At 56.1% G+C, this 22,748-nt stretch overlaps 7 protein-coding genes across 7 annotated transcripts; 5 read left to right on the top strand and 2 right to left on the bottom strand.

The window, feature by feature from the left end:
- Positions 1–808: 808 nt before the first annotated feature.
- Positions 809–9,388, top strand: B0H64DRAFT_468332 (polyketide synthase). Its single transcript, XM_062807745.1, has 3 exons — positions 809–1,426; positions 1,558–8,736; positions 8,796–9,388. The coding sequence occupies exons 1-3, from the start codon at positions 1,040–1,042 to the stop codon at positions 9,207–9,209; spliced, it is 7,980 nt and encodes a 2,659-aa protein (XP_062655204.1). The 5' UTR covers positions 809–1,039; the 3' UTR covers positions 9,210–9,388.
- Positions 9,389–9,957: 569 nt separating this feature from the next.
- B0H64DRAFT_435476 (uncharacterized protein) lies at positions 9,958–10,692 on the top strand (the record flags this gene model as incomplete). Its single annotated transcript, XM_062806138.1, has 1 exon — positions 9,958–10,692. Exon 1 carries the CDS (start codon positions 10,075–10,077, stop codon positions 10,690–10,692), a length of 618 nt encoding a protein of 205 aa, XP_062655203.1. The 5' UTR covers positions 9,958–10,074.
- Positions 10,693–11,274: 582 nt separating this feature from the next.
- Positions 11,275–13,026, top strand: B0H64DRAFT_468316 (Alpha/Beta hydrolase protein; the record flags this gene model as incomplete). The annotated part of the gene is made up of 2 exons (XM_062807744.1): positions 11,275–11,298; positions 11,576–13,026. 2 exons carry the CDS (start codon positions 11,275–11,277, stop codon positions 12,917–12,919), a joined length of 1,368 nt encoding a protein of 455 aa, XP_062655202.1. The 3' UTR covers positions 12,920–13,026.
- Positions 13,027–13,171: 145 nt separating this feature from the next.
- Positions 13,172–14,377, bottom strand: B0H64DRAFT_468313 (glycerate kinase; the record flags this gene model as incomplete). The annotated part of the gene is made up of 1 exon (XM_062807743.1): positions 13,172–14,377. One exon carries the CDS (start codon positions 14,375–14,377, stop codon positions 13,172–13,174), a length of 1,206 nt encoding a protein of 401 aa, XP_062655201.1.
- A 1,214-nt stretch (positions 14,378–15,591) lies between these two features.
- B0H64DRAFT_419961 (major facilitator superfamily domain-containing protein) lies at positions 15,592–17,690 on the top strand (the record flags this gene model as incomplete). Its single annotated transcript, XM_062805424.1, has 6 exons — positions 15,592–15,942; positions 16,014–16,403; positions 16,489–16,594; positions 16,667–16,985; positions 17,055–17,184; positions 17,244–17,690. The coding sequence occupies 6 exons, from the start codon at positions 15,592–15,594 to the stop codon at positions 17,688–17,690; spliced, it is 1,743 nt and encodes a 580-aa protein (XP_062655200.1).
- A 188-nt stretch (positions 17,691–17,878) lies between these two features.
- On the bottom strand, positions 17,879–19,136 carry B0H64DRAFT_347893 (uncharacterized protein). Its single transcript, XM_062801374.1, has 2 exons — positions 18,644–19,136; positions 17,879–18,584 (listed from the first exon to the last, which is right to left on the bottom strand). Exons 1-2 carry the CDS (start codon positions 18,925–18,927, stop codon positions 17,945–17,947), a joined length of 924 nt encoding a protein of 307 aa, XP_062655199.1. The 5' UTR covers positions 18,928–19,136; the 3' UTR covers positions 17,879–17,944.
- Positions 19,137–19,169: 33 nt separating this feature from the next.
- Positions 19,170–21,667, top strand: B0H64DRAFT_407741 (uncharacterized protein). Its single transcript, XM_062804580.1, has 4 exons — positions 19,170–19,485; positions 19,547–19,818; positions 19,878–20,429; positions 20,483–21,667. Exons 1-4 carry the CDS (start codon positions 19,377–19,379, stop codon positions 21,584–21,586), a joined length of 2,037 nt encoding a protein of 678 aa, XP_062655198.1. The 5' UTR covers positions 19,170–19,376; the 3' UTR covers positions 21,587–21,667.
- The last annotated feature ends 1,081 nt before the right edge of the window (positions 21,668–22,748 follow it).

Below are 22,748 nucleotides of genomic sequence, written 5' to 3'. Positions count from 1 at the left end.
AGGGTCAATAGACCTGTTGGTGGCGAAGTCCAGTCTCGCGTGAGTACCTCACCCAGCAAATGCACTCCTGGCTAAGGTGTTGATTGCCCTGAATGATCACGAAGGCAGGAAAGTTGTGCCAGGAAACAGTTACTGGTGCCGCAACGCTTGCTACACTGTGCTGGGTTCAACGTGAGTCAGGCAGGCCACGCCCGAGCACGGCAAGCCATCACAACCGAGTTGGATGAGGACGTCACATTCGTCGCCGAAGGACGCATTGCTGGCAGGGATATGACCTCATGGTGCGGGTGCGCCTGATTAGCACCAGGCTTCATCAGAGTCAACACGTAGGTCAGGAAGAACAGTCCACGCCGCGGTCGTAGTCGCTTACGAGGGTAGTATTTCGTATGTCTGTGCCTAATGCACGTCACGTAAGCCGCAGACGAAGATCATCCAGAGCCCCTGGGCACGTTTTGACCGGATTCAGGGTAGGGGTTAGATGCAAGTATCAATCGGCCTGATTCATGCAGCATGCAACTCTGTCTGTGGTTGTCACATACATGCATTTGTTGCTTGCAGACTGTTGAATGCTATCTTGCAGCTTCGGATCTCTACGCGACGTTGAGACGGCTCGGCTCGCATGAATCATGCGAACTGCAGCTGCATGACAAGTTGACAACTGCACCCCTGACTGACAAACACCGGCTCTGAGGTTACGACAGATAGCAGTACCGGGTCGAGAGCATAGAGGTCTCAGCACTCTGCACATTGGCGCACGAGCAAACCAAGGCTGGGTGAAATTGCAACGACCAACAGTAATTAGGTATTTGCTTATTTGCCGCACAGACTCAACGCCTATAGAGGAGGTACTGACCTGGTGCTTGGGTCAGACCAACCGACTGCGTAATAGGAGAGCACTACCAAGAAGTGAGTCGATTCTTTCCTCACCGCTGGGTCTCACCCTGACGGAACGCCGCAACATTGCTAATCTTTGTCTGGACTCTAAAGCTACCAGCAATCAACTGCATTCAACCGCAGTTTCCCAGCTTAGCCCGTCGCGATGGCCCACTCAACTGCCTTCATGCCCCCCAAGGTGCTCATCTTCGGCTCTCAAATCCTCTCTTTTGACGCAGGGTCCGGACGGAAACTCCGGGATCGGGTTGTTAATGACCCCGCCTTGGCCTGGGCTCCCAGCGTGATTCGGGAATTGCCCGGTCTATGGAAAGTCATTTCTGAGTCCTTGCCGAGTCTTCGCGCTCTCCCCGGAGAAGCGCTCCTGAAGTGCCTCGAAGAGTGGATGGGTACTGGGGTGATCCCCGAGACGGCCTACCCACTGCCGAATGTGGTGCTGACGCCGCTGGTGGTGCTGTTCCACCTCGCTCAATATAGCCGTATGTTCAGTTCATCCAATCCAGCTTTTGATCTCTACGATATACCTCTCTTCACAGTTCCGGAGTTTCCTACAGTCCGATGATATGTTTGGTTTCGCTGACAGCGAGTGTTACGCTAGAGCTTCTGGAATATCAGGATATCTACAAGAAGGACAAAACTGGTGGGGATGTTCTCCCGACCGACCAGTCCACCGAGTTCCTTGGGCTCTGCACAGGCATTCTGGGTGCTGCCGCTGCAGCGGCGTCGTCACGACGAGAAGATTTGCAACACTTTTCTCCCATCGCCGTTCGTCTGGCGATGGTAATTGGCGCCATAGTCGACGCGAAGGACCGATCGGAAGGCGAAGCACGGTCTATCTCTGTTGGATGGAGCACCCCGCCCCTTGGTGACCGCATCAATGAAATACTAACTCGTTACCCGGGCGCGTACGTTTCGGTTTGGCAAGACGAAACGCGGGCCACAGTGACGTGCCCCGGCAAGGAGACATCCGCCCTCAAGTCAGACCTTCTTGAAGCAGGCGTGAGCATCGCCGACGTCAGCCTCCAGGGCCGCTTCCACTACCAGGGTCACCTGGACGACGTGCAGCTCGTTGAAGCCCTGTGCGACAAGTATCCTTGGTTCCAGCTGCCCGACGCCAGCCAACTTGCCTTTCCGTTGAGGTCCAACGCCGGGGACTTCATCACGACCGGGAAGCTCCACCATCACATTGTGCGTTCCATGCTGGCCGTTGAGGCAGACTGGGCCACGGCCTTTGCGCGAGTGCAACGCACGGTACTGGAGAACGGGCTATGTCAGGTGCTTGGCTTTGGGCCTGAGAGCTGCGCGCCTGCGTCGCTCGTCAGGAAGCTTGGATCTCAGTTCACTCATCTCACGGCCCTAGACGTGGCACGGACGGCTCTCTTTACCAAGGTCTCCGGACTGGACGGTCCGCCGGACTACAGAAGTCGAGTGGTCGAGAACGGCATCGCAGTGGTAGGGATGGCCTGCCACATGCCAGGGGCAGCCGACATGGATGAGTTCTGGTCCATTCTGCGCGACGGCAGATCGCAACATATCGAGGTGCCACCGGAGCGCTTTGGCTTTGAAACGGCGTGGCGCGATGGGGAGGGCTCGAGAAAGTGGTATGGTAACTTCGTCAAAGACCACGACGCGTTCGACCACAAGTTCTTTAAGAAGAGCCCCCGCGAGATGTCGTCGACGGACCCGCAGCACCGACTGATGCTGCAGGTCGCATACCAAGCGGTGGAGCAGTCCGGGTACTTTAATCGGCTGCAGGACGACGTGGACAAGCACATCGGATGCTACATTGGTGTTGGCCTCGTTGACTATGAACGCAACATTGCCTGCGCCCCGGCGAATGCGTACTCGGCGACCGGCAATCTCAAGAGCTTTGCGGCGGGCAAGATCAGCCATCACTTTGGTTGGACCGGCCCTGGGCTGACCGTAGACACGGCGTGTTCTTCGTCCGCTGTAGCCGTCCACATGGCTTGCCGGGCCATCTTATCGGGCGAATGCACGGGGGGCGCGCTCGCCGGCGGCGTCAATGTCATGACCAGCCCGGAATGGTTCCAGAATCTCGCCGGGGCCTCGTTCCTCAGTCCAACCGGGCAGTGCAAGCCCTTCGACGCAGCGGGCGATGGCTACTGCAGAGCCGAGGGCGTCGGCGCCGTGTTCCTGAAGAAGCTGTCATCGGCCATCGCGGACGGCGATCACATCCACGGGGTTATCGCCGCCAGCACCGTGTACCAAAACCAAAGCTGTACCCCGATCACGGTCCCGAACGCGCCCTCTCTGGCCGACCTCTTTTCCCACACGGTGGCAGACGCTGGCCTGCGCCCCAGCGACATCACATACATTGAGGCGCATGGCACTGGCACCCCCGTGGGCGACCCTGCCGAATACGCGGGGATCCGAAAGGTCCTCGGCGGTCCGTCTCGGTCCCAAACTGTCTCTCTCGGCTCGGTCAAGGGACTTGTGGGCCATACCGAGTCGGCGTCGGGAATAGCGGCCCTGCTCAAAACTCTGGTCATGTTAAACAAAGGAGCCATTCCGCCGCAGGCCAGCTTCCGCACCATCAACCCAGCCATCGAGGCGGCGCCGGATGATAATATCGACATTGCAACCACCCCGCGGCCGTGGGATGCCGACTTCCGGGCCGCCCTCATCAACAATTACGGTGCGTCGGGCTCCAATGCATGCTTGGTGGTCACTCAGGGGCATAGGGCGGGCGGGAATATAAAAGCACCAGCAGGAGTAGGCCTAAAGTACCCGTTCTGGCTCTGCGCAAACGACGACAAGAGCCTCCGCGCATACTGTGCTCGCCTGCGCAGACTCGTGGCCTCGGTGCACCAACACGAAGTAGAGGAAGCCGATAGAGGCATCGCTGAGGCATACATGCTGGCAAACCTGTCTTTTCAAGTGTCTCGGCAATCAAACCGGTCACTTCCCAGCTCGCTCACCTTCTGTTCCACCTCTCTCGGGGACTTGCAAGGGAAGCTGGCAGGGTTGGAAATGCATCCAAGCCAGACCATCCCGGGTTCGGTGCATTCCACCCAGCCTGCTGTCAAGCCAGCTGTTATTCTGTGCTTTGGTGGGCAAAACTCCACCAGTGTCGCTGTAGACCGCGTCCTCTACGACCACGTCACCGTCTTCCGCCAGCACCTGGATCGATGCGATGCCGTGTGCCGCTCGCTGGGCCTGGAGAGCCTCTATCCCGTCATTTTCCAACGGACCCCGGCGAAGGATGTTGTCAAGCTCCAGACGATGCTCTTCGCGTCCCAATATGCGTGTGCGATGAGTTGGCTCTCTTGTGGACTACAACCCTCCGCCGTCGTGGGGTTCAGCTTTGGCGAGCTGACGGCCTTGTGTGTCGCGGGTGCACTGTCTCTCGAGGCGGCACTCGGGATGGTTTCCGGACGTGCCCGTGTCATCGAGGTGAAATGGGGCCGGGACTCCGGGGCTATGCTGGCTATCGAAGCGGAGCAAGAGCAAATCGAGAAGCTGTTGCGTGTAGCCGCGGCGAGGAGCGACGATGAGGGCGCTTCCATCGCGTGCTTCAACGGCCCCACGAGCTTTACCCTGGCCGGATCCACGAACGCAATCGACTCCGTGGCGGAGACACTGTCTGGGAACCCCGAGTTTGCAGGAATCCGGAACAAGAGGATTGACGTTACTAATGCGTTCCATTCCTCGCTCGTGGAGCCGCTGGTGGAAGATCTGGAAGGTGTAGGCGCGGTTCTGCGGTTTAAGCCGCCAGCGATCCCGATAGAGCATGCAACCGAGTTTGAGCTCCCGTCCAAGGAGCTGGGAGCCAAGTATGTGGCCGACCACATGCGGAAGCCGGTCTACTTCTCGCACGCGGTGCGGAGAATCGCCGAGAAATACCAGGACCGTGTCTGGCTCGAAGCGGGATTCAACTCAACCATCACGTCCATTGCCAGCCGTGCCGTGACCCCGTTGAAGAAGGGTTCACACAAATTCCAAGCTTTCAATACGGCTACAGATAACAACAGCAGCCTCGATCTCTTGGTGGATGCGACGCTTCACCTGTGGAACTGGGGGCTGAACGTTTTGTATTGGCCGCACCATGCCTCGCAGAGGGCTCAATATCTCCCCATGTTCCTCCCGCCATACCAGTTCGAGAAGTCAAGACATTGGATGGAGCTCAAGGTAGCCACTAAACCTAACATGCTCGCGAATGGGAACCACCAAACCACCGCCGTGGCCCAACAGCAACAACGCCAGCTGGGACTTTGGTCCCCAGTTGATTCTCAAACTAGCAACGGCAGCTGCAGGCATGCACGGTTCCTGGTCCACACGGCGAGCGCCGAATTCGACGAGCATGTCAGGGCGCACGTCATTGCGCAAACGGCACCGCTCTGCCCCAGCACGCTCCAACTACACATTGCCGTCGACGCCCTGATGAGCATCCAGCCCGATGGTCATGGGGCCTCCCGCCAGCCTCGGCTTCGTGGCATGACCAGCCATACCCCACTCTCCCTCGGCGGAACAGAGCCCGTTTGGCTAGATGCTGAGTCCCTCGACGCGGAGTCGCGGATCTGGGCGTGGAAGATGAGCAGTGCCGAAACCGTGTACGTCTCGGGCACGCTCGTCTTTTCAGCGCCCGACGACCCGGACTGGCGAGACGATTTCTCCCGCTATGAGCGCCTGGTCGGCTGGGACCGCTGTCAGCGGCTGCTTAGCGATGTCGACCCGGACGAGGTCGTCAAGGGCCCTAAGATCTACAGCCGCTTCGCCGATATTGTGCAATACGGGGACATGTACAAGGGCGTAGCCAAAATTGTGGGAAAAGGCACCGAATCCGCAGGCCGGGTCGTGGCGGATATCACTACGCGGAGCAACAGCAGCCACAAGTCGTGGCTTCACACGGGTCTGGCCGACTCGTTTTGCCAGGTAGCCGGCATCTTTGTTAACACCATGACGGACAAGTTGGCGAGCGAGATCTACATATCCGACAGGATTGACCAGTGGTTACGTTCCCCCGATGGCCTCCAAGCGCCTGACGGGGACGGGAGCGTTCGACCCGAGACATGGGAGGTTCTCGCGCTGCATCATCGTCGTTCGGAGAAGGAATATCTCAGCGATGTGTTTATATACGACCCCCGCACCGGCCGGTTGGCTGAAGTCATTCTCGGCATTCATTACCGAAAGATCCCAAAGGCGGCCCTGGCAAAAGCGCTTGCGAAATTTGCCATCTCCAGCGCCGCGGATCCAGTCCGCCAACTTTCTTCCGCTGAGCGCGCAATCGGGGAGACGACGGTTACAAACGGACACTATCACCAAGGTCCGTTGCCACTCCAGTCACATCAGGAGCCGGTTAATGGTGTCAACCAGAGAGAGAGAAAACAGCAGAAGGCTGACTCGGGCATCTCAAACCGGGTCCGGGACATCATCGTGAATCTCTCGGGGCTCGAGCCGGAGCAGATCAAGGCGGATGCGGACCTCGTGGAACTTGGCATCGACTCTCTCATGGGAATGGAATTGGCCCGCGAGATTGAGTCTGCCTTCAAGATCACGCTAAGGAATGACGAGCTGATGGCGCTGACAGACTTCAAGAGCCTAGTCTCCTGCGTACAGAAGCATGCTTCCCCTTCGAACCAGCATGAAGCGCCGGAGGAGGAAGAAGAACACGAAGAGGGGACGAGGCCAGCAGCGCATTCTTCTACTCTTACAGATGGCGTGAATGGTATCAACGGTACCGCCCATCACCACAACGGCATCACCCAGCATAATGTGGACAGCGCCGTCCATTTGCCCAGTGACACTGTCTTGGACGCCTTCGCAGAATGCCGGGAGGCCACCGATGACTTCATACGAGAGTGGAACATGGCTGGCTACGTCGACAATGTGATGACCAAATCGACCGAGCTCTGTGTCGCGCACATTGTCGACGCATTTGAGCAGCTGGGCTGTCGCCTCCGCAGCGCTAAGCCTGGGGAGGTGCTCAGCGGGATCCAGCATCTGCCGCGCCATAAGCAGTTCGTCGAATGGATGTACGAGCTTCTCGAGAAGGAGGCGCGGCTGATCGACATTGGCGCATCCGGCATCATGACACGTACGGCCGTCTCGCTGCCGACCAAGCCCGCCGAATCGCTGTACCGAGACTTGACCAGCAAGTACCCGGAGCACCGGTACGATCACGAGCTTACCTACCTAGTTGGCGGTAAGCTTGCCGATTGCCTGTCGGGGAAGCTGGACGGCCTGCATCTTATCTTCGGGACGCCGCAGGGACGCGAGATCGTGTCGGGCATGTACAGCAAGTCCCCGATCAACCTGGTTTGGGTGAAGCAGATGGAGTTCTTCCTACGCCAGCTCTTCGGCAGGCTGCGGCACGATGAAGGTACAATCCACATTCTGGAGATGGGGGCTGGGACCGGCGGCACGACGGCTAAGATGCTACCGTTGCTTGCTAGCCTCGGCTTGCCGGTGCGGTACACCGTGACAGATCTGTCGTCGTCTCTGGTGGCGGCGGCGCGGAAGCGCTTCGCCAAGGAGTACCCGTTTGTCCAGTTTCGGACGGTGGACATCGAGCAAGAACCCGCGGCAGACCTGTTGCATTCGCAGCACGTCGTCCTGGCGACCAACTGCGTACACGCCACGCACAGCCTAGAGAGGTCAACGAGCAATATCCACAAAGTACTGCGGTCCGATGGGTTCCTGATGATGCTAGAGATGACTTTGCCCGTGCCATGGGTCGATCTTACCTTTGGCCTGATCGAGGGCTGGTGGCTGTTCGACGACGGGCGACGACACGCTCTCGCGCCACCAAACGTGTGGGAGGCGACACTACGTTCCGTCGGGTACGGCCACGTGAGCTGGACGGATGGGCAACTCCCCGAGTCCGAAGTGCAGCGTATCATCATCGCGCTCGCGTCGGGGCCAAGGTATGACCGATCCCACAAACTCCCTCCTTCCAGTACCTCCGCCGCGCAACTTGACAAGCCGTCATCACAACATGAACATCATGATTCAGTCGCTGACATGGTGAAACGCCAAGCCGTCATTGACGCCTACGTCGAACAATATACGCGCGGATTTGAGCAATTCCTAGTGCCCGGTCCGGAAGAGGAGAGGGAGCAAGATGATGAACACCAAGGGGTTGAAGACCGGGAACACGAAGGGTCAGTGGTCCTAGTCACTGGCGCAACTGGAAGCCTAGGTTCCCACGTGGTATCCCATCTCGCCTCCCTGCCGTCTGTCAAGGAGGTCGTCTGCCTCAACCGACGGAGCATTGCCAACGACCCAACGACCCGCCAGTATGATTCCCTGCGGTCCCGTGGCATCGCACTCTCGGAGGAAGCTCTAGCCAATCTCAGAGTGATGGAAACAGACGCGTCCAAGCCCATGCTCGGCCTGTCGGCTACCGAGCACGACCGGCTACGCAAGACGGTCACGCACATTCTCCACAATGCGTGGCCCATGAGCATCACACGCGGCGTCGAGGCCTTTTCTCCCCAGTTCCAGACCATGCAGAACCTGTTAGCCCTCGCCGCAGCCGCGACAGTAAGAAGTAAAAGAAGAATCGGGTTCCAGTTCATTTCGTCCATCGCCACCGTCGGGTGCTACCCCCTTTCCCCCGACGCCGGGGGCGTGACGCGAGTGCCCGAGGAGAGGATGAATCTGAGGGCGGTACTACCGACGGGTTACGGCGATGCCAAGCTGGTCTGCGAGCGCATGCTCGACACCACGCTACACCGCCATCACCCTGAGCGGTTCCGGCCCATGGTGGTGCGCATCGCCCAGATCGCCGGCTCGACCGCCAGCGGGTACTGGAACCCCGTCGAACACTTTGCCTTCATGGTCAAGTCTGCCCAGACCCTGAGGTCGCTGCCAGATCTGAAGGGGGTTAGTGCTTCACCGTTTATGAACTCAGTTTGCCTTTGTCTAACCGTAACTGTATTTAGGATCTGTCATGGTGCCCCGTCAACGATGTGGCCGCCGCTCTAAGCGAGCTGTTGCTTTCCGACCACTCGCCTCACCCCATCTACCACATCGAGAACCCCAGTCGGCAATCATGGGAAGCTATGGTCCGTGTGCTCGCCGACGCGCTCGGGATCCCGCTCGAGAACATTGTTCCCTTCGAAGAGTGGATCCGTCGAGTACGGCGGTTCCCCGGCTCGACCGATGCTGACAACCCCGCCGCGAGGCTTGTTGACTTTCTGGAAAATCACTTCGTGCGTATGTCCTGTGGGAGCCTGGTTCTGGACACGGCAAATGCCACGGAGCATTCGCCCACCCTCCAGCAGCGGGGCCCGGTGACTCCCGACCTGGTGCGGAAATATGTGAATGGGTGGATGGGCATGGGCTTTCTGCGATAACTATTACTAGATAGGTAGATGGGCAGCCATTTCGATTGGCGGCGTTGAATAGAGCGCCAGGAAATTCTTTTGCTGTTAGGTTATTATCTTGCAATGTTGGCTTTCCTACAGTAGCTATATTCAAGTTTCAATTTAGATAGACATCAACTACCTACGAAGCAGAAACTAGTATATCTGGATTTAGAATGACATTCGTTGTGTGGTGTCTCCTGGCAACCAAGGTCCATCTGTTATTTACCAACAGCAGCTCGTCCCCTCCTATGAACTCTACATTGGTTGCTTGAGCTGGCATTGATAGTAACAAAAACATCGACTACATCTCTACCAACCATCTCACTGTCCCAACCTCTCACAAATCCGTAGAATGGATACAACACGATTACGGCAGGAATGAGCCTTTCCTCGTTTTCGTCTATTACTGTCAGATGCGTGTTGATACTAGGTGTCTGAGCGGATTGAATACCTTACCCACGCCATCCCGGTGCAGACAAAGGCTGATGCTGATGACCACTTGACCTTGGCTTGCCCAAACATGGAACAGAATGGAGCTGACTGACACCCAAGCCGCCTTACTCATGCGCTGAGTTCGCTTATGTACGTCGAGTAATTCGGCATAATTCGACCCCCTGGCTGAAACTTATTCCTCCCCGAACCCTGGTTTAGCTTGGCAAGGCGAGTACCGACAGGGCGGCGACCGAGTTCAGCTCGCTGAGCGCTCAAGCCTATGGGATGCTTTTTGACTATAATTGGACGTTTGGACATAAAAACAGGCGGATATTAGGATGAAACCCACCTCCGCCTCGAGAACAACCACGGCACTCGACAGATTAGCTGTATCAACGCACTGAACCCCAGTTACTCGACCATGCAGTTCAAGTTATCTCTTGCAAGTGTAGCGCTCTGCCTCGTCGGAGGCAACGCACTCGTCCATCCGGGGTCGAGCTCAACGTCCTACGGCATTAACAAACGACAGGACGACTGTCTGACCGCCAAAGAATCGCAGACGCTGGCTGAGGACTTTGCGTGGCTGGTTGCCTCGTGGAACGTCAACACCACGTACAGCGAAGCGCTCCTCAACGCCACGTACGCCGAGAACCTTCACGACTGGTCCGACAGCATCCGCGTCATGGAAAGTGCTGGCTGCACCAACGGTCCGGAGCCCCTCGCCAACAGCCGCGCCGAGTTCGCCGTTGACCAGGCCACACTGGAGCCATTCGAGTTTGATGTGCTCAAGGTGTGGCACAGCTGCGACGAGGTGACGTTCTTGTGGCAGCACCCTAATTCGGCCGGACACCGGGTGCGTGGGATTGTCCTCTTGGAAACCGGCTGGGAACGGGGAGCGTCCGAGGGGAATAGGGGTGGCGGTGACAAGAGGCTCGTCAAGACGGTCTATTCTGAATTCAATACCGTCTCGTGGTTCACCAACACGGGCGTCTTCACCCCGGCCAACTGCACTGGCCATGCCCCGCCGCTGCAGTCTTGAACGCACTTGGCGGGTTCAGGTTACAGAAAGAGAGGAGGGGGCCGGTGGCTTGAGCGCGGCAGATGATAGTCTGATTGTCATGTAGTTCTTAAAAAAAATCAGGATACCTATATTGTTGAGCACGAGTTTATGGATAATTGGATTTACGAATCTCGTTGTATAAGTCCGCGTGGAGTATCTTGCCGGCGTCTTTCATTCGCCTCTAACGGCCGTTATCTACGTGCTGTCATCATTGGCGGGGGGGGGGGGGGCGGGGGGGGGGGGTTCGGGATAACACTGGGCGAGATCCGTCACTCCCGAAGGAGTTTGCCGACGTCCGTGTGTGAGCTCGATGGCCGAGGATGTGATTCTTGGTTCAGGGACCATGGCAGTTGGCCCAGCCAACGAATCCATGATCCCGCTTCGAGCTGCTCGGCAGTTACCCCTTGCACTGGGCCCACGGCAAGGCGAACCGAGTTTTACCTCCAAGAAAGTCGCCGTGGTTGCATTCCGGCGAGGGGCTTCCAGGGGTTCCCCGCGTGGTTCGACCTCGACACTCACAAACTGGGGTAGCCAAGGTTTATTTCGACCAACCGGCGATTTATGGCCCTAACCGGAAACGCTCAGGTATGTATGTACCAGGTACAAAATTCAAAAGTCTCGGTTGCCTCGTCCGGGGCCGGACGTTGGCATGTCGATAGGTAGCTGGTGAAGAGGTGTATAAAACGGCTCATGGTCTACGGCATTCAGTAACGTGGGGTTACTCACCGTACCTAGGAGCAGCAAATTGGCCCTCCATCCATTCACCGACGACCTCTCCTCTTGTCTTCCCTACTTAACCAAAGACCACAATGCGCTTGGGGTATTCTCTCTTACCTGGCTCGCAGGGGCAGCGTGGGGTCAGCAGTCCATATGCGATTCCGAATGTCAAAAGGGCTGTGACGCGGCCTGCCAACAGGTTATCCAGGCAAGCTTCGAAGCCGAGTCCAGGCTGTGGGTAAACGACATCGTGAGTGACCCGTTCTACGCAACACCGGCCAACATCTCAGGTGCCGTACCCGGAGATATCCTTCGCTGGGAGGACATTCCCACCGGGCAGCTCACTGCCAACTGGACCATTCCTGCTGGCCTGACCCTCTCCCGTTTCATGTACGTGACGGAGGACGTCAACAACAAGTCCATCCCGGCCACCGCCTGGGTCCTGCTCCCATTTCACCACACACTGCAGACACCAGGCGAGGTGCGAAAGCTCCGCACCCTCGTCTGGACACACGGCACGGCGGGGCGCAGCCGCCTCTGTTCGACGACTAACAACAGGGGCCTGTACTACAACTGGCAGGCTCCTTTCACCCTCGCCGAGTCTGGCTACGCCGTTATCGCCCCGGACTACGCCGGCCAAGGATCTGATATCCCCCAAGGATTCATGTATGAGGCCGGCTTCCTCCACGCCGCCGACGTGGCCTACTCGGTGATCGCTGCCCGCAAAAACATCGGCAGTATCCTCAGCAACAAATGGGCGGTCTTCGGCCATAGCGAAGGGGGCATGACGGCCTGGCGCACCAACGAGCGACTGGCCCTTCCGGGAGAAGAGAGGCTTCTCAAAGCCGGGCAATTCATCGGCGCCGCGGCAGCGGCCCCCGCCCTGCGCCCACAGCGCCTGATCCCCCTTTCCTGGGAGCAAACCGGCACCGGCGGTGGACCCTTCTCAATCTACTTCATCCAGTCCCTCGCCAAGCTCTATCCAGACCAAATCAAGCTCGAGGACTACGTGGGCGAGGCCGTCTTGCAGCGGCTTGGGGTCCTAGACAATTCCTGCTTCCAGACCGGCTACGCCGCCGTCGGCCCGCTTAGCCCCGACGTTACGTTTACCAACAAGAGCTGGGTAAAGCACCCGGCCACCGACGACTGGGCGGTGCGTTACAACGGCCAGGGCCCGCACCCGCTGGCCGCGCCCATGCTGGTTGTGCAGGGGGTTGCCGACGTGATCACTCCTGCTCAGCTGACCATGGAAGACTTTAACCTCACGTGCAAGACGTATCCAAAGAGTGTCGTGCATACGAAGTTGTATCCTGATATGGGTCATGACCAAGTGCTGGAAGCGGGAAGGGCGGATGTCGCGGATTGGTTGGAGGCGAGGTTCCAGGGGAAGGTGTCAAAGAAGGGGTGTATGATGGAGGAGGTTAGGCCCTTGACGCGGAGGTACTCCCAGGGAACGCTTTTCTGGGAGGCGAATGTTGTTGAGTTTTGAGTGCATTACGGTGAAATGGAGTTACCCGCACGAGCGTGCCAGACTGGACTATGGGACACACACACACAATTCATCCGCCAAGGGGGCTTAACCGAAAAGGACAACTGATTCCAATTCAACTATACATTCCAGGCTGACGGCCCGCTGGGCGTTGCTTCCAATCGACAGTGTGTTTGGCACTCGTCCCTGAAATATCTTCACATACAGAGACTGCTGGCGAATAATAAGCATGCAATTCGACTATCTAAAGCATCACTGGCCGTGTCCTAACATCCGTCCAATCGAGACAATCCTCATCACTAGCTCGGCGCTCTCCCTCGTTAGACTTTCTGCCTCTTCGACCGCATCGTCGAGCGTCATGGGTCGCTGGAGGATGCAAGTAAACGCGTCGATGCCCACGTCGTAGTTGACCCGTGCACCAGGTCCGATCGTCCCCGCGATGGCAATTACTGGCAGTCCATGTTTCTTTGCCAATCGTGCCACCTCAGCGGGGATCTTATCGCGGGGCGTCTGGTAATCGATGCCGCCCTCAGCTGTCACCACTAGGTCGCACTCGTCAAACATGCCCCGCAGGTTGATGTACTGCTTCACAATCTCAAAGCGCGGCTGTAGGCGCGCCCCAATCAACCGGAGACCCGTACCCAGGCCTCCAGACGCGCCGCCCCCGGGTGCCAGGCGCACGTTTTCGTCCTCGAGTATGTGAGAGGACACGTCTGCCAGGGCTTCCATGGCCTGGGAAAGACGAGCCGTCTGCGCAGGTGTGGCTCCCTTCTGCGGACCGAACACGTTGGAGACGCCGTTGGGACCGCAAAGTACGTTGTGCCAGTTGACCGCAACGTCAATTTTCGTGTGTTGGAGGCGTCGGTCCACGGCGGAGAGGTCAATGGAATGGAGTGCCAGAAGCGACTCGCCACCTTGAGCAATAGGGAGAGGCGCCCCATGGGCATCCAGAAGACGAGCCCCCAAAGCCTGGAGCATGCCGGCGCCGCCGTCACAGGTGCCCGAGTCCCCGCAGCCAACCAGAATACGGGTGGCTCCAGCATCCAGCGCGGCAAGAATCAGCTCACCCACGCCGTACGTCGTCGTGACCCCTGGGTTGCGGCAGTCGGAGGGCACGAGGCTCAACCCGGCGGCGGCAGCCATCTCGATGACGGCTGTACAGGGCTCCCCGTCTTCACGGTGACCCAAAACGCCAATGAAGGACTTGATGGGCTGGCCAAGCGGCCCGCAGACGCTGACCGGCTGAATGACGCCATGCGTGGCCGCAACCAGGGCGCGGGTGAAGCCCTCGCCTCCGTCGACGAGGGGCACTTTGCGGACGACGGCCTGTGGTTCAACGGCAAGGATGCCGTCCTCGATGCAGTTGGCAGCCGTAGTAGGCTGGAGACTGCCCTTAAAGCCGGACGGACAAACAAGAATTCGAATGGGGTTCTTGGAAGCAACGGACCAGGCAGTCATGGTGTAAAGCGAAGGTAGCTTGGTATGGTTTAAAAACGAATGTATTAAGGGTAAAAGCGAGTGTTAAGCGTGTGTACTAAAGCGAGTGTTAAGTCGAATAATGTGTTTGGTTAAGACATTCTGAAAGCAAGAGAAAACGTCCATTCGGGTTGTTCAATATATAGATATTTCCAGCTCAACCTGTTTTATTGCCAAGTTGTACACCCAGCCTCCCATCATGCGACCCCGTCGACTTAGTCTGCAATCTGCATTTTTGCTTCACCACCGCAATGGCCTAGCTGGTACCTAAGGTAAGACAGGCATTCAAGCCCATCCGCCCGTCTTTCTCAAAGGTGGAAAAACAAGCACCTGCTAATGCTCTAGCCACCAAGTAAAAGCCGCAAGATCTCGTGTTCTCCCTCATGGCCACGTCACCGACAGTGCCCTAGCACAGGGCTGAGACGGCGAAGAGGGGAACAGCTAACCAAGCCCTCTACCAGTCTTTGAGCCGGACAACGCCAAGTACTTCTGGGCGTTCCACAAGATTAATCCCCATAATCTTTAGGAGACGACGGCCTTAACCCAACTTGCGTCGCCAAACAGCACATTCCATGCCGCAGACTCTTTTCATTTCTTTATTTAGCAGCACCCGCGGTTCCTGGCCAGCGGTGTGTTGGAAGTGGGGTTGGGGTCGACGTCTCGATGGTGCTTGGCGGTTGAGGCTTTTGGCTTGGTCGACTGCTTCAGCCACAATGGTGACGACTGGACCTGAATAAGCTAGCGATCGCAGATCCCACTAGTGTTGGGCCATTATGGTAAGTTTACACGTGCCACTTGGTTTGTGTCTAGCGCTGCAGCATGCCGCCTCCCCCCGCGCAGACACTGTTAATGGAGATAGTACGAGTCGCTTGTTCCAGTGGCTGTGTGTATTCGCTGTGTCCTTTGTCATGTCGGCTGCCCGAGGCTGTGCGCTCCGAGTCATGAACCGACAGACTAAATCTTTGATAGCTTCGGCCGTGGTGATAAAGGGCCCTTAGGGGCAGGCTAGATTTGCTCCTGTTTTCTTACTGTTGTGACCAAGTCATTCGTTGACCCTACATTCGCTTGCCCCTACTCTCGCTTTTGAAAAGGGATACGTCCAGATCGCTACAGACCCGTTTGCAACTCTTAATTCTTTCGTTATCGCCAGGCTACTTCGAAGACGGTCCTGTATTACGCCGTACCCGTTCGTTACTATGAGCAGTTCCACGCCGTTGCAGAGGTCAAGCTCTCGCGCCTCCATTTGGCGCTCATGGAGCCCCTTTAATCCTCTCTCCAACTACGAAAGATCGCTCCACAACTATCCCTGGCTTAGCATCGACGAGGATGAGAAGCACGAGCCGTTGCAGGCAGCCGAGTTTACTGATTACCCCCCTCCATCTTCTCCGCCTCTCCACCCAGCCCAACGCTTGCCGTCGCTCGTCGATGATTTTGAGCGCGCTAGTCATGAGGAGGCGTCTCACCGGCGCCGGCTCGATTTGGAACAGGGCTCAGAGACAGTAGAACCCGAACCACTGCTCGACGTTCAGGACCCGGACCCGAACCTGGTAAGAAGATACTTCCCACCTTGATTCTCTAGACAGACGAACTCTGGCCCGCTCACATGGCTTGCGATTAGGTAACTTGGGACGGTGACGACGATCCGATGAACCCGCACAACTGGAGCCGCCACAAGAAATGGATCTCCACACTGCTCGTTTCGTGTTTCACCTTCATCTCACCCGTCTCCTCGACCATGTTGGCGCCCGCGCTGCCCGATATACAAAAGGAGTTCAACATCACCTCTGACTTTGACGGCTATCTCATCATGTCCATCTTCCTACTCGCCTACGCCGTCGGCCCCTTCCTACTTGCCCCGCTTTCCGAAATGTACGGCCGCGTTGTCGTCCTTCAGTCGGCTAATATGATCTACCTCATCTTCAACACCGTCTGCGGCTTTGCCCAGACCCGCGAGCAGCTCCTCGTCTTCCGGTTCTTGAGCGGCCTCGGGGGCAGCGCCCCGCAAGCGGTATGTTCATTTTCGTGGATCCGCATGGGGTTCACAACGTATTCTTTAGTGTTCGAAGCTGACGTGGCTTGGCCGTCTTGTTAAGCTCGGCGGAGGCGTCCTCAGTGACTGCTGGAGGCGCGAAGAACGCGGGACGGCGGTTGCCATCTACAGCCTCGCACCTTTCCTCGGACCGGCTGTAGGGCCCATCGGTGAGACAAACCGTTGGCATGTTCTTTTGACTAGTAAGAATTTGGCTGACGAGATGGGACTGATACAAATAGCCGGCGGTTACCTGACGCAGTACATGAACTGGCGCTGGATATTTTGGGTTGTGTCTATGGCGGACGCCGTCGTACAAGTTCTCGCGTTTCTATTCCTAAGCGAGACATACCCCCCAAAGATCCTCAAGGTTAAGGCAAATCGGCTGCGCAAAGAAACTGGAAACAAAGCTCTGCACACTGAGTTTGAATCTCCGGACCGGACTTTCTTCCAGTCCTTGCGTAAGAACTTAATGAGGCCGTTTATTATGCTGTTTACGCAGCCGACAATCCAGATTACTGCCTTGTATAGGGCGTACTTGTACGGGTTAATGTATCTCGTGTAAGTTTGGTTAAGCAACCCCAGGATTGATCATCTCCCTAGACGACCAGATCTAACCGCGATATATAGCTTCGCGTCGTTCCCTATGGTCTGGGAGAAGCAGTACCAGCAAGAGCCTAGCCGAGCTAGTCTCAACTACCTTTCCCTCGGCGTCGGCTTCGTCATTGGTCTTCAAGTGTCCGGGCCACTTATAGACAAGGTAAACGCATTTGTATTGGCGTGTTCAAAGGAAATTCATTGACACTCGAGTGCTCCCAGGTATACTGTCACCTCAAGGCCCGGTTCGACCACCCAGGGCGGCCCGAGTTTCGCGTTCCCCTAATGTTCCCGACGGCGCTCATCACCCCGGCGGGCTTGATAATGTATGGCGTGACGGCGCACCTGCAACTGCACTGGGCACTGCCCAACGTTGGGGCGGGCATCTTCGCAGCGGGCCTGATCCTGTCCTTCCAGTGCGCGCAGACGTACGTGGTGGACTCGTACGAGCGCTACGCAGCCAGCGCGACCGGCGCTGCGGCGTTTGTGCGCACCATGGCCGGCTTCAGCTTTCCGCTCTTCGCGCCTAAGCTGTACGAGGCGCTTGGCATTGCCTGGGGGAATGCCGTGCTCGCGGGGACCGCTGTTGTGCTGTGCCTGGCTGCACCGATGGTGCTCTGGCGATGGGGCGAGTGGATTCGTAGCAAGAGTACGTACTGTGCCGATTAATCAGCGAGCAGTTGCTGGATGATTGTGTTAATCTGCATGTATATATGAGTTTGTATATAATGTAATTATTCGAAGCACCCTGCGATTATGGGCATCATATAATCAACCTCATATCCTTGTACGAACAGGCCAAAACAGGCGGATGCAGATGTGTTGGGCATAAATTGGGTACCTTATCGGGACATGGACGTAAACGCCGACCGGAGATGGTCATATGAGCTTGTCTAACGATATGGACAACATAATTAGCTATGTTACTCAGCCCCTGCTATCAGAGCAAAGTGATCCAACTTGTCGGAGAGCACTGCATCGTCACGATCCGTGCTGACGGTGACGTCGTCCCACCGATCCATCACTACGGCCTCCTGTTGTCTTTTGATCTTCCTCCATCGAAGAGAATCCGAACCCAGAGCAATCCGTGAAGACCAAACCCTGCCAGCCGCCATACCCTCGCCCTTGACGACATCAGCCATTGCCTTTGCGACCTTGGCAGGGTCTCCCGGAGGCATTCCCCATTCGGCCAGAACCTGCGAGGCAGCGGTAAACCCTGGCACGTATGCTTCGGTGGGACTCTTGTCCGTCTTGTTCTGCTCCGACGCAACCTTGTCCTTCTCGCGCGGTTCGAAGAGGCGCGTGGCAACACCGCCGCACTCAAAGGCGACGCAACGGATGCCGAGAGAGGAGACCTCTTTGTGAAGTGATTCGGCAAGGGAGCTGTTTGTCCACTTGGTCATGTTGTAGTAAGTCGTGTACGGCATGTTGCCCCAGAGTTGGTTCGAGGCCGTGAAAGTGATTGTTCCTGATCCCTGTTGGCGGAAGAATGGGAGAATGGCCCGCGTCATGTGGAGCTGACCGAAGACGTTGGTTTGGAAGATGCGTTCTGCGTCGTCATCGCTGCGCAAAGCACCAGAGTCAGCTGATGAGACCCGATCTCAAAGATGGACTTGACGTACCTGATATCCTCGAAGGGGCCGAACAAGAATGTGCCAGCATTGTTAACAAGAACATCGATGTGTCCGAAAATCTGCCAGGCCTCCTTGACTTTGCTTGCAATGACCTTGGAACCAGACGTGATGTCGAGCTCAAGAAGCGACACATTCTCCGAAGCGCGATCGGCCATCTGATCGACCTGTCTGTTGGCAGCAATCACTTTGTCGCCTCGACGGACGATTTCCTCGACGAGTGCGGCTCCAATTCCCGCCGAGGCTCCTGTTACAAGCCATACAAGAGGTGCCATTGTCGCGAACTGCAGTGCTTCAACGGGAACAATGAGGATAAAGGAAGAGAAATCGAACTGGTGAGATACGCAGTGAAAAGTATGAAATAGACTTTCGTAGTATTCCTGTTTAGAATATCTCGATCCATGACGAGGAGACTCTTATATACCGGATCGGGCACACGTGTGGGCTCCCATGATCAGGTCCGACCGAGGCGAACCGATCAAACGGAAAGGTTCGTCCGCGGACAAACAAGACGCTTAATAAACAAGCCAAGAACTTTCCCGACAATCCCTGGAGATTTTCGAGTCAGACCCGACGGGTATTGGTGGAACACATCGGCCCGAGTCGCTGGCTTGGCCATTTCGTCCGCGGACGAATTCGCCCATCCGCGGCAACCCGCAGCCAGCATCACTTCGACCGCGCACAGGGACTCGGTAGGTGGGCTATCCGTCCGAACGTCTCAAGCATGGTACGCGGCTCCCCGAGGATGACTGCATCTACGTCTGCACCCGCGTCCTCGTCCTCGACGCCGACACGCAAGACCATGCGGAAAGGGACGCATAGCTGCACAGAATGCGAGTACTTCCCTCCCATGTCCAACTACTCCGACGCGCCAGCTCATGCGCATTCGTCTAGGTCGCCGTCGAAAGATTCGGTGCGACTCGATTCCAGGGGCTTTAGTTTGTTTCAACTGCAAATCTCGTCGCACACCATGTGTAAGCCAGAGCGGTGATGGCACGAGACTGGATGTTCGTCAGCGTCCAGAATCCGACTCTCCAAGAAACACCGGCAGTGAGGCCCCGACGTTGGCGGCAAGGCATCAAGGCGCCCCGCAGGCGCCAGACGCTCTTGAAAACAGTGTTACAGATCAGCGAGCACCCTTCCTCGCGGTTCTGGACCCGTCTGGAGTAAGTCTCCCATTTTGGCGTGTAGTTATACGTTCGGCAAACTTAACGAGCAAGCACAGCTCTCCAAATCTCCCGAGACGGACGATGTCAGTCCGTCGTCTCGGCCACGTCTGGCCGGGGACGGCAGTGGGTCTCACTCATCAACAGGTGACCGTAGGTCATCTCGTGTTTCGAGCACATTGCCTGAGCCACTCTCACCCGGCCAGGGGGAAAGTATATGCGAGGCACTACGTGCAGGATTACCGTCTTACGATTCTATCATGAAAGTTGCATTGGCGCACAAAGGCTGGTGGGTTCGAATACACCGAGCCGTTCGTGGCATGTATGACGAAACGATTGAGCCTTTCCCAGACTTTGTCAGGCGAGCCTACACGAGCGATCGGCCTTCAGAACTGGGCAAGATGGCGATTGCTTTCGCTTTTGTTTCTGATGTTGATGGGTCCCATATCTACACCTTGGTTGACCGCTTCGTTGTCTCGGACATGGTGCATATGTCTACTGCGGAAGGCTTGGAGTGCCTGATTTTGCTGGCCGTTCTCTATGCGGACGAGGGCCAACCCAGAAGATCATGGATGATCTATCGCAGAGGAGTATTGGTTGCCCATTTAACGGTATGTTAACATCCTGTTCCGGAGACGAGTGCTGGAGGCTGATGATGCCAAAGGACCTGTACCAAGCTGGCCTCCGATCAACACCCAAGAGACGGCTTTGGCTATCCATCTACCAAGGAGACCGCATAATGAGCATGTTCCTCGGGCTGCCGTACGGCTTTGTAGACATGCACCATCAGCAAATCCTAGAGGTGAAGCCCGAAAATGACTACTTGGATTCGACCATGACCATCCGCTGTGCGATGATAGCCGGAAAAGTCATTGACCGAAACCACTCGCGTACAAAGGCTTCCATCTCCAAGACACTCGAACTAGACGAGGAGATGAATGAACTTGCAACGTCTTTCCCAGAAACCTGGTGGGAGCTTCCTGGCCGGGTCCAAGCCGATGGCCACGATTTCGACGAAGTCCATGTCCGGCTACACCAGCAACTCTTCTTCTTCCACCTGCGGCTCTACATTTACCTGCCGTTCCTCAGCGGTTCCAAAGAAAACTCTGTGCACGGTTCAATCGTGCGCGTCGCCAGCATGGAGGCTGCACGACAGCTGCTGAGGCGCTACTTGAGTCTGCATAGTGACGCGGAGGGGCCGAGCCCATCTGAGTGTAAGCTCGTGGACTTTATGGCATTTACCGGTGCCATTGTCTTACTTCTAGGGTGCTCAAGGTCCTCCGGCCCAGGGATGTTAAGTGATGGGAATGACATCGAGGCAGTGCTATCTTTGATTCGGTGCTTGCAACGCCAGGAAAAACAAGAAAGCTGTCCCATCGCGTCGCAATGTCGCAAGACGCTTACGGTGCTGCTCTCGAGATCGAGCACGGACGACGAAGTCCGTATTCCGTTCTTTGGCACAGTCGTCAGAAAAGGCGACCAAACCATCGAGCAGACCGCTCCAGCTAATCGAAGCTTTATAACAAACTCAAATACAAGTGAGGGCTATACTTTACCTGCTGGCCAACTATCCTCGTCGACGACTGGTACTGGCTCTGCTCCCGCGAGTGAAGATATAGCGCTACCGAGTTCTGTGTATTTGGAGGCACCGTGGGGGATAGAGTACCCCGGACACATGCCAGACCTGGACTTCTTGTCCTATCTAGAGGACGTGTCGGCGGATTTCGACCCGGGCTGGGAGTTCATTATGGACCTCGATAGCTTCTGAATTAGCTTGGAGTTTAACAGTATTCTACATTCTATCTCATTGGAATCATCACCTCTTATAGTAACTAGTTACTTTGCTATCTCTAATCAATTTAGTTTCTATGAAGACTTTAGCCCTCATTCCTTCTTATTACGGTATGTACAAGTGGCCTGCGATGCCGAGACTACGGCTGTATATTGAACATCCACTACCTAGACTGGGGCATTGACTGACAATAGTAATTTATCCGTAATAGTTCACTTATAACTCCCCCTACCTCGTTCTTGGGCAAAGGTTATAACCTAAAGACTATAACTTGGGAGCGATAGGGTGGACTAGTGACAAATAAAGAGGGAATAACGGAGTGGATCGGATGAGGGGATGGAGTGGCCCCGACCAAGTTCCATACCTTCGTTGACCCCTTTTGTATATACAATTTATTCTCTATTGATAATTTAATGGGCATCCCGAGCGGACACCTCGGATCCTGTTCTCTATTTCCTCGCATTGCCACGTCCAGGGCATCCAATGGACGTCACTCAGGGGCTGCGTAATGTAGGTCGTCGCCAGCTCGGCCGAGCCTTGCGTTGTCTGGCACAGTACAGCTACATTAGACATCGAAGCTCCCCTCAGCTTCCCCACCCGTTTCTATATCTCAGCAATTTATAACTTACCTAATATACTATAACAACCCTTCTATACTATACTATAGCTGCTACTACTCCCCCCTTCCAATATACCCCCCTCCCTACCCCTAACTCTATCCACCTCCTTATCCTCTCCCCCTCCCCATCCCCTACCATACCCCTCTATATATACCTCCTCCCTACTACCATCTATACCTGCTTTACCAACCTCTATACAGGCTACATCGCCCTATCCTATATCTAGGGTAGCAGACCCAAACTGCTACAGCCCATCCAGGGACTGGATCACGCTCAACATCACTGTAGAAGCTGCTGGGTTACTTAGGGTTACTTAGGGTTAGGGTTAGTTACTCAATAACCACTTTAGGGCTTAAGGTTAGGGTCAAAACAGTTAAAAGCTAAGTTACTTTAATTTATCTAAATAATACCTTATCTAATCTATATAGATCTGAAGTCCCTATATTCCTAGCTATTTTGGTTATTTAATTATATATTTCTAAATACTTTCCTTATTTTGTTGATTTCAGTGTGCCAAG

The sequence above is a fragment of the Chaetomium fimeti genome, assembly GCF_033439085.1.
Source record: "Chaetomium fimeti strain CBS 168.71 chromosome Unknown B0H64scaffold_8, whole genome shotgun sequence".
NCBI lineage: Eukaryota > Fungi > Ascomycota > Sordariomycetes > Sordariales > Chaetomiaceae > Chaetomium > Chaetomium fimeti.
This window is presented reverse-complemented; position numbering and strand designations above follow the sequence as displayed.

What these genes read in the sequence shown, in the direction of transcription:
- B0H64DRAFT_407741 (XM_062804580.1), top strand. Translation starts at nt 19,377, where the DNA reads ATGGTACGCGGCTCCCCGAGGATGACTGCATCTACGTCTGCACCCGCG. An exon ending in GACGCATAGCTGCACAGAAT is followed by an intron (nt 19,486 to 19,546) that starts GCGAGTACTTCC and finishes GCATTCGTCTAG; the next exon opens with GTCGCCGTCGAAAGATTCGG. An exon ending in CGGTTCTGGACCCGTCTGGA is followed by an intron (nt 19,819 to 19,877) that starts GTAAGTCTCCCA and finishes GAGCAAGCACAG; the next exon opens with CTCTCCAAATCTCCCGAGAC.
- B0H64DRAFT_347893 (XM_062801374.1), bottom strand. Translation starts at nt 18,927, where the DNA reads ATGGCACCTCTTGTATGGCTTGTAACAGGAGCCTCGGCGGGAATTGGA. An exon ending in GGCCCCTTCGAGGATATCAG is followed by an intron (nt 18,585 to 18,643) that starts GTACGTCAAGTC and finishes TGCTTTGCGCAG; the next exon opens with CGATGACGACGCAGAACGCA.
- B0H64DRAFT_468332 (XM_062807745.1), top strand. Translation starts at nt 1,040, where the DNA reads ATGGCCCACTCAACTGCCTTCATGCCCCCCAAGGTGCTCATCTTCGGC. An exon ending in ACGATATACCTCTCTTCACA is followed by an intron (nt 1,427 to 1,557) that starts GTTCCGGAGTTT and finishes CCGACCGACCAG; the next exon opens with TCCACCGAGTTCCTTGGGCT. An exon ending in CGCTGCCAGATCTGAAGGGG is followed by an intron (nt 8,737 to 8,795) that starts GTTAGTGCTTCA and finishes AACTGTATTTAG; the next exon opens with GATCTGTCATGGTGCCCCGT.